General features: G+C 41.6%; 1 protein-coding gene across 1 annotated transcript in view; it reads left to right on the top strand.

Moving 5' to 3' along the window:
* The window catches only part of OVCH2 (ovochymase 2), a 19,879-nt gene extending 11,652 nt beyond the window's left edge, over nt 1–8,227 (top strand). Inside the window, exons 9-15 of the mRNA XM_011971672.1 lie at nt 1,378–1,468; nt 1,592–1,716; nt 2,436–2,576; nt 2,957–3,087; nt 6,164–6,257; nt 6,773–6,904; nt 8,169–8,227. Of these exons, the coding sequence (XP_011827062.1) occupies nt 1,378–1,468; nt 1,592–1,716; nt 2,436–2,576; nt 2,957–3,087; nt 6,164–6,257; nt 6,773–6,904; nt 8,169–8,227 (773 nt within the window). The remainder of the gene's footprint in view (nt 1–1,377; nt 1,469–1,591; nt 1,717–2,435; nt 2,577–2,956; nt 3,088–6,163; nt 6,258–6,772; nt 6,905–8,168) is intronic.
* The last annotated feature ends 1,701 nt before the right edge of the window (nt 8,228–9,928 follow it).

Raw genomic sequence — 9,928 nt, 5'->3', positions numbered from 1 at the left:
AAACTCACAGGGGAGCTCTGATGCACAGACATCTTTGAAGCTGCACCTTGAAGGAGGAGTAGGATTTTGTCAAGTGGAAATGGAATATGGGTAAAGAAAAATATTCCAGCTCAAGTAATCATCCTTATTAAAGGAAGGATCTTAAGGATGAAGACAAAAAAATATAGGGCATAAATCAGCTAAAGCAACAAAAGCATAGGGCATGTGATGAGGATTTATAAGGGAGAAGAATAGAAACATAACTTGAGATCAAACTATGGAAACTTAAAATGCCAGCCAAAAAAGTTTGGATATGATTGAGTAATAGAAAGCTGATTAATTAGATAAGCAGATTTGAACTATAATAGCATAAGAACAGCATGTAGGGGATGGGTTGTGAGGGGACGAATGCATGGACGTATGAAATTCTGCATTAGTTTGAGAGACAACAAATGAAGGCTTGAACCAAGGCAATGTCCACAGAATGAAAAGGAAGGAATAGAAACAAGAAATGAGGATTGGGAGCCAATTAGATGAAAGGTTGTAAGGAAGAAGGAGGAGGAGAAGATAGTATCAAAGTTTTGAGCACTAGAGACTAAGAAAAGGGTGCACAACAATAAAATCAGAAGTGGGGGCAGTTTTGCTGACCCAAGGAATTCTATTTGTAGCATATTGAGTTCTGAGGGAGACATCTAAGAAACCGTCATAAAAAATCAGGTCTGAAGTTCAGAAATGTAGAGATGACATCTGAAACGGAGTGTATGAATGAAACTGGTCCAAGGGATCATAGAGTGAGAGCATATGAGGATGAAGGCTAGAACCTGGGAAATACCTGCACTTATAGAATAAAGCATGAGGTCAGCAAAAGAAGAGTAAAGGGCCAGAGGTGGCTCATGCCTGTAATCACAGCAATTTGGGAGGCCCAGGTGGGAGGATCGCTTGAGTCCAGGAGTTCAAGACCCAGCCTAGGCAACAAAGTGAGACTCCGTCTCACGAATAATTTCTTCAAAAAAATTAGCCGGGTGTGGTGGTGTGAGTCTGTGGTCTCAGCTACTCGAGAAGCTGAAGCAGGAGGACTGCCTGAGGTTGAGGTTGCAGTGAGCTGTGATCGTGCCACTGCACTCCACCCTGGGTGAGAGACTGAGGCCCTGCCTCAAAAATAAAATAAAAAGAAAGAAGAGTTAAGGAAAGAAAACCAATCATAGAATTTCAAGGTTAAGCAGGATCTAAAAGGAATCAAAAAGGCATCATAGAAGCAAAGACAGGAGAAGATTTCATGAAGAACAAAGAGTACATCAAGAAGAACCAGGAGGCTATGGTGTTTGCAGCTTCTAGAGGGAGGGGCTGTTGTGGTTAGCTGGCACAGCTAACCCTGACTCTCCTGGCTTTTCCTCCCAGCCAGGTGCAGTGAGCAGGATGTCACAGTCAGCGGGGCTGAGGGGGAGCTGCACTTCCCAGAAAGCCTCCACCTATATTATGAGAGCAAACAGTGAGTAACCCCCTTTGTACTCCTCCTCCTTACTCCCACCTCCAGTCTGGCTGTGCCCACTAATTGGACTGTGATAGTCATTTTCTGTCTAGAAATAACACCCTCTCCATGATCTGCCTACAGATGGTGTGTCTGGACCCTGCTGGTACCAGAGAAAATGCATGTGTTGCTCAGTTTTTCCCACCTAGATGTTGAGTCTTGTCACCACAATTACTTGTCAATGTATTCTTTAGAAGACAGACCCATCGGTGAGTGGATTTTCACAGTGTCAAATGGAAACTGGTGCCAAGTGGGCTTAATGAGGCCTCGTTATCTTATGTCTGGCACTGAGCCATCTGTAAATGCCGCACTGTCTGACTTCAGCTTTGAGACTCAGAATTGGGAGTGGGAAGGAACCAAATCTGAGCCTGGGTGATGGCTGCAAGGTCACAGGGCAAATCTGCTTCCCATCAAACCAGGCTTCCTAGGCTCATTTGCCAGACCTGGTGTCCATGAGGAATAAACTCTAGATATAGTCAGGGCCTCTCAGGATCTCCAGACAGGTCACTGCTTTCCTAGCTGTGAAAATGACCTTTCCCTGCCTCATCAAGCTAAGAAGGGAAATACAAATAGACAACCATGAGAAGGAGACAGATTACTTATAAGAAACAGAAATGGAATGGCGTTGCTGTGGTTTCTCAGCTGGAGGTGATGGACACATTTGGCAATGACTGAGAAGCATTTTTCAGTTGTCACAAGTGCAGGAATTGTCACTGGTAGAGGCCAGGAATGGTACCAAATATCCTACAAAAGATGCAGGATAGTAAGAACACAAAGAAGGTTCTGGCTCAAATGTCAACTGTGACAAGACTGAGAAACTTAGGATTGGACTCCTGAAATATCACGGCAAATTCAGTTCTTCTTAAATCACTGAAGGGGGACTATTTTCTAGATTCTGAACAAAGAATCTTTTTTTCTCATCCTGTAGGAAAATTTTGTGCAGAAAGCCTCCCTTCATCCATTCTTGTTGGCTCTAATTCTCTAAGGCTGAAATTCGTCTCTGATGCCACAGATTATGCAGCTGGGTTTAATCTTACCTATAAAGCTCTTAAACCAAACTACATTCCTGGTAAAACCATTTACTTTTAACTACGTACTATCCCCACCTTCTGTAGAAGCTTAGGCCCCATAGGAATTAGGTGAGAGGCACGGATGCCTCTCCCAAGGCTCAGCTGGCTCCACATGGGAGAGGGACACAGGCCAACTAGGGAACAGGGGGCAGTCTGCCCCTCAACCCTGAGTTCACCCTGCTAGCTCGTAGTGATTGCCATCCAAGTGAGTCGAGAGGGCCTGAAGAGTTCTGGAGAATCAGGCACTATCTCTTTTCTTGTTGGCAGTGTCTGAAAATGCAATTGGTATGCATCATTTTCAGGAGACAGGAGGGAGAGCAGTGAGAATTCTTCTTTATTTGAATGGTGCCATCTGTTTGGACTTTTTCTTATGTTTCAGATTCAGGTTGCAGTTACTTAACTGTCCTTTTTGAAGAAGGCCTCATACAGAGTCTAAACTATCCTGAAAACTACAGTGACATGGCTAACTGTGACTGGATTTTTCAAGCTCCCAAACATCACCTAATTAAGGTATTGACTTTGGCTGTACTTACTTAGCTATGGTAAATTCACAAAACAGCTAACATAAGCACCATGAGGTCAGAGGTTTTATCTGATTTATTCACTGCTGTATTTGCAGTACCTAGAACCTGGCACCTGACACACAAAGCTGTCAATAAATACTTGCTGAATGATGGATCCGCCCAGTTTCCCCTGCAACTACACATTTTTCCACTAGATGACACTGTGCTCTTTACTTTTTGTTTAAAAAAAAAAAAAAAAGTGCTGCTTTAGTCTTTGCATTGAATTAGCCGGGCACAGTGGCGGGCACCTGTAGTCCCAGCTACTCGGGAGGCTGAGGCAGGAGAATTGCTTGAACCTGGGAGACGGAGGTTGCAGTGAGCCGAGATTGTGCCACTGCACTCCAGCCTGGGCTACAAGAGTGAAACTCTTAAAAAAAAAAAAAAAAAAAGAAATCTTTGTGTTGGTGACTTTCTTAGTCTATTCCAGAAACAAGCATTTCTTCCTTTTTTATTAAACTGCTCACAAACACATTGTAAGTTATAGATAACAAAAGTCAAGGACAATCAGGCCAAAATCACCAAGCCTTTCAAGCAGAGAGGACAGAGCAAGCCTAGAGGAACCAGTGCAGATCAGGCTCAGGGAATCGCTGGTTTAAGAGGGTCTTAAGGTGTCCTGGAGTGGGCGGTGGAAGGCAAGGTGGGAGTCAATGTATGGAGGCCTTTGAACGTCTGCAAATGGAGTTTATTCCACATTTGATTAGCAGTGTTTGTGGTTACTTGTTTGTCCATTAAACACTAATGGATCATCTGCAGAGAGATATCATCAGGGAGGTAGAAGAAAGACTGCAGTCAGGGTGAGATTGGAATGAGGCGTTTTCTTACAGGTCTTCCTCTTAAAATAATAATTGAAAACAAGACAGTGTAAGATGGAGAGAAAGGAGAGTAGAAAATAAAGGGGAGAGGAGTGAGGGATGATGAGACCCCAGCGTTCTCATGTACTTAAGAGATGGAAAGAGCTCTGAGATGTGGGAGAACCAAATTGGTGTGTTCTTGTGACAGCCTGGAGAATGCAGCCTTTAACTTAAAACACAAACCAAACAAAAAGATGTGACCAATCATTTGGATACCACACTAAGTTAGAACTTAAACAGATGAGAACTAAGGTGTCCAGTCCCCACCACACACCTCCATAAAAAGGGAGAATAATTAGACTGGAAATTGAACAATTGAGAGGAGTTTGGATTGGTGGTATCTGAAATATCATGTTAAGTCAGATGTTAATGGCAGAAAGAAGATCACACAGGTTTTATGAATGAGTGGGGAAAGATGATATGGAGGCAGTTGGTATAGATTTCTTTCTAAAAGTTCCTCAAACCTAAACAGAGTTGGGACAAAAATTTCAGCAGAATTAAGGAAAATTTGTTAGTGATGGAGGATAAAATTTAGGTTGTGAGCATGTTTCCAGGTGGAGGAAGAAGAGGAAATTTAGTTGAAAATCTGAAAATGCCAGAGCCAGAAGTGATTGAAAAATATCTCTTCAATAAATAAAGGTTGAGTGTTGTGCATCAGTGAAGTGATGTTCTCATACCCTGCCAGTGACAGCGTCATTTTGCAGAACTCATCTAAGACAGTAATTTGGAAATTGGTGTTACAAGTCATAGCAATATGCTCATCATTTGACTTGGAGAGAAAAGGGCCCCTTCCCAGAAAGTATCCCAGTAAGGGTTTAATAAATGTTTGAATGAATCCTATTTCTGATACATGTCCCCCTCCCCAAGCCTACCTTCACCATTAGTAATTATTTGCCTCCAGTTTTGTTTTATCCACACAGTCCTTTCTGCATCTCACTCAGAGTCCGGGTCCCATTGAATCCCCACCAAGCTGTGTGTTAAAACTGGAACTCCTATTTCATCTGCCCTCTCTCCCAGCACTCTTCACTTCAAATTCAATTGGCTAGTGCTCACTAAGCTGCTCCAAAATCACTCTTCATTGTTTCTTTGTTTCTCCTTCACACTGTTCCTTCTGTCTAGATAGTTCTCCCTTTTCCTGACACAAAACAAGTGTCCCATGCAGGGAATTATACAAGAGAAGAAAAAAAGTAAATGCATAAAGATATTCACTGCCAAGTTTTTAAGATAGCAAAAAATACAGGTGTCAAGGATAGAGATAAATGAAATATTATGCTACCAATAAGCATCACGATTACAGAAACTATGAGAAAAAGTTTGTCATTATTTATTCTTGGTGAACCTAGGTTGATTCCAGGTGATCACCTTTGTTTTCTAGGTCATTACTCATCATAGCCTAATAATCTACTTGAGAATTTTGCTGAGGTTTACATTTAAGCTTAGTATCAACTCTAACTAAATCAACTCTAAATCAACTCTCTCTAACTCATACAAGGATTTCCTTTTTCATGCACATTCATGAGGATTGCTACATTTGACTCTGAGCCCACTTATGCAAATGCTTTCAGTAGCTCAGATGCTACTTTGTTTTATATCAGCAATTAGACTCACTCATATCTGTGCCTTATCAGAATTTTGCTGTGAGGCATGGAAATTTAGTGGCAACAGGACAGAGTAGGTGAGAAGAATAGCCAGATATATCCTGCTGGGTAGAAAGACATGGTCTCCAAGGGGCACAACAAATTTTAGTCTTGATTCAGGAGAACTAGGAGTTCAAGATGAAACATCAGGAACCAGGTGAACAACACTAAGATGTCCAGAGAAGCAGTTTTGTGTATATGCAATTAGTTGAGTTTAGTGTCTAGTTGCTTCCAGGGAAAAAAATCCCCATGCGGTAGCTCTTTTAATCTCTTAGAGTCGCTAGGAAGCTAAAATATTTGCACAGTTTCCTGCCCTTTGATTCAGGCCATATCTGGTAGCTATTTCAAAAAGTTAGAGAGCCTATGATATAGAATCCTTTTGTTGGTAATCTGACCCACTCCTGAATACCCCATTAACTTTCTCATCTAAGGTCTTACTCTAGAACAAGTTGAGCAATTCAAATTTCTCTGCTGAATCAAAGTCAAGTAATTCATTCAGATTGTTTACTCTGCATGTAACTTCGCGTCTTCTCAGCTTTCATTTCAGAGTCTGGAAATAGAAGAAAGTGGAGACTGCACTTCCGACTATGTGACAGTGCACAGTGATGTAGAAAGGAAGAAGGAAATAGGTTAGGTTTGTGGCCCCTGAGCCTCAGCTCGCTCTGGTTTGCGTTTGGACCCAGTCTTGAGATGGGAACGAAAAGGAGACGGATCAATCTTCCTTCATCTTCCTGCACCACCTCCACCCCTCCCTGTGGTCTCACCATCACTCTTTTGTGTTCTTCATTATGGGGGCAGGAATAGAAAGAGGGAGAATCAAAGAACCACTGAAACAGAAATGTGAAAGGCCCATGAGGAAACTAGGAGTCAGAAGGGGGAAGTTCCATTGAAACAAGTCCTGAGGCTAGAACCAGTTCCCTTAACATCATTGAGTATGGGAGTGTTCGGGAGAGAAAACCAAATTGAAATGTCTTGGTGTTAATTACCTGTTTAAGGAGTGAGCCGCCTTCATTTTGAAAATGAATTGTGAAAAGCGTATTTCTCAACAATTACCTAAAGGACAATTTTCTTTTTTCTTCTCTCCAATGCCATGGATATCTGCTGGGTGCTGGACAATGTCTTGCCTGGGCTGGCCTTCAACAAGCTCGGGTGTGTGGCTATGATGTCCCCACCCCTGTGCTGAGCCCCTCCAGCATCATGCTCATCAGCTTCCAATCGGATGAAAATAGGACCTTCAGGGGCTTTCAGGCTACAGTCTCCTTCATTCCTAAAGCAGGTAAGAAGATAGAGTCACCAACTCTTTGGTTCCCAGTTCTAATCCTTGTGATATGAATTAGAGGGCAGTCTTTAGAGCCCAACACGGAGACAGTCAATTCTCACTATCTTCAATAATTACATCCTATCAAGCCACCATGGACACTGAACAAGAGAATACTCAGCCATCACTCCTAGGAAATGTACAGGGTTAGGTGCCTGCAAGGTACATTTTCATCAGCTGATCAGTACATAAACTTGTTTTATGTGTGTTTCTGTTTAAAGACATCTTATTTAATATATATTGTTGGTTCATAACAATGAATTCATGGCCATTAAATTCATGATCAACAGCACTGTGACTCATGTCTGAACAAAGCTTAGATCTAACATGTGTGTTTTCTATGTGAGGCACATCACAGACTTTTGCACTTAGGAACACTAGATGGCACTTCAGCACTATGCTTGGGGCCATTTTAAACATCGAGGTCACCAATAAAAAGAACAGACTTGAAAAAAAAAAGTGCTACTAAATAGACCATGAAAAGGACACTTGTTTATAGGATGAGGGCTGAAGCAAAAAGGCAAAACATTGCCTTGTTTTACCTCATCTGGAAACATGTGTGTCTAACAACGTGTATTTTTTGTCACTCTTCACAAGCCTATGAATGATCCTGAGAACAACATAAGTATCACTTCTGGAGCTGTAAATAATTTTTAGTGAGTAGGTGAATTCACATATATGGAGTTCACAAAGAACGAGTGAATGTATGTCTGAATCCTGGCCGATCATTACTAGATGTGTAATCTTAAGAAAGAGACATCTAAGACTCATTTATTTCAACCCTACTAAGGGAAAACAATGCATCCCTAATAAGAATGCAGTGAGGATTAAATCAAATAAGATACACTTGGCCACAAGCAAGTGTGTAATACATAACAGAGACATAGAAATATGAAGTATCTTCACCAGTTCCAGACCCTGGACATCTGAACTACCTAACCAGCTTCCTTACACATTCTCACACCCATGATTCTTCCTTCCAAACCCCACAAAGTCAGTTACCTGCTTTCCAAGTTGTTCATTCTTGTCAGTATTAAGCAGCTGCAGATGGCAAAGCCAAGTTATAGTTCAAATGCCCCACTCTTCATTTGAAATACCTACAGAGTCTAGCTGACTGAGGTGCCCCAGAATTCTAACAATAGCATCATAAATCATTTTCTGATAAATCTTCAACCCTGGCCATCTTTGTGGGAGCTGATAATTGTATCATACTTATACCCAATATACCCAGATTTAAACATCTCCGTATCAGAGGATGAATCAATGTTTCTGGAGACATGAGATGTGCCAAATGGACAAACCAATGTATCTGGTAAGCTGTTTTGGGTACCAAGTGATACACACAGAGTATAATCCAGGGTTCAACTGGAGAAGCAGGTGATATAGATTTAATTACATCTTCCTCTAAAATATACTGGAGTCCTAACCTCCAGTACCCCAGAATGTGACCTTATTTAGAGACAGGGTTGTTACAGAGTTAATCAGTTAAAATGAGGTTATTAGCCTGGGCCCTAATCCAATATGACTAGTGTCCTTATTGAAAGGAGAAAATTGGAAGCAGAGAGACAAACACACACAGGGAGAAGATTGTGTAATGATGAAGGCAGAGGTTGGGGCAATACATCATCTACAGGCCAAGGGGCACCAGTAACTGCCAGTAAACCACCAGAAGCTAGAGGAGAGGCTTGGAGCAGACTCCTCATCAGAGCCCTCAGACAGAGTCAACCCTGCCGACACCTTGATCTTGGACTTCTAGCCTCCAGAATTATGAGACAATAAATTTCTGTTGTTCTAAGCCACCTAGTTTGTGATACTTTGTCATGGCAGCCCTAACAAACTGATACACCAGAATTGGCTTACGCAATTCTGGGGACTGACTAAGCAGGTAAATCTACAGGCCAGGCAGTCAGAAAGGGAAAATCATAGAAACACTGGAATTCCACAGCATGAGCTGAAGCTGTTCTTCACAGGCAGAATTTCTTCTCTCTTTTAGGGAAGCCTCAGCCCTGCTTTTAGGGCCTTCAAACTAATCAAGTCAGGTTCACCCAGATTATTCAAGATGATCTTCTTTACCTAGAGTCAAATGATTAGGAACTTTACTTACTTCTGCAAAATTTCGTTACAGCAACAATTAGATTAGTGTCTGATTTAATAACTGTGGGTTGTCACCTAGCCAAGCTGACATATCAAAAAAGCCATCACATGGAGCTTCATGGTATGTGGTCATTGTCCCTTTTGCTCAAAGCAACACTGGAATATTTCCAGTCACCAGAATACAAGTTTCCATCTCAAGTGAATAATTTAGTGGCAATGACTACTTTCTGTGCCAAATTGTGGTCTCATTCACAAGATCCCACCTCTGAAAAATAGCAAGTATATCACTATGTTCTAGTGCCAATGAACATCGAGAAGTTCTGAGCTTTCCGTGTTCCTTGTTTGTCCATGACATCCATTGGCATATATGAGTGACATCTTGTTCCATGTGGAAAACACAGTTGTGAGGAGAGCAGGCAGAAGATGAGGTGGGGAAACTTTTATAGTTTGCTATTTTGGTACTTTATCAGGAGAAAAGTCAAGCCCTTTATTTTTTATTTTTATTTTTATAAATTTTCTGACACATAGGACACAGAATAATAGAGAGAGTGGAGAATGAAAATTCCTTTTCCCGAGAAGGGATAAAAGCAGTTGGACTCTTTTTGTTCTGGCTTCTATGACAATGACCTCATAATGCATGGAAGCCCCGGGTAGAAAAATTTTTGTGAAGTGTGGCTGCAGTGATTCCTTCTCTTGGCCACCAGGGGGTACATTCAGTAAAGTCATTGCAAAGCACAGTATTTCCAAAGACCAAAAAAGAGAACTATCATAGCAGTAGCACATTTGAGGAGGGTGTGAGAGGTTGAAGATGAATTTAGTGTGTGCCTGTCAATTTACCTGTGGAATATCCAGCTGCAGATGTCCAGGAATTAAGAATCAAGCCTGGGA

The sequence above is a fragment of the Mandrillus leucophaeus genome, unplaced genomic scaffold (assembly GCF_000951045.1).
Source record: "Mandrillus leucophaeus isolate KB7577 unplaced genomic scaffold, Mleu.le_1.0 Scaffold1237, whole genome shotgun sequence".
Lineage (NCBI taxonomy): Eukaryota > Metazoa > Chordata > Mammalia > Primates > Cercopithecidae > Mandrillus > Mandrillus leucophaeus.
The sequence above is the reverse complement of the archived record's forward strand: the minus strand, read 5'-3'. Positions and strand labels throughout refer to the sequence as shown.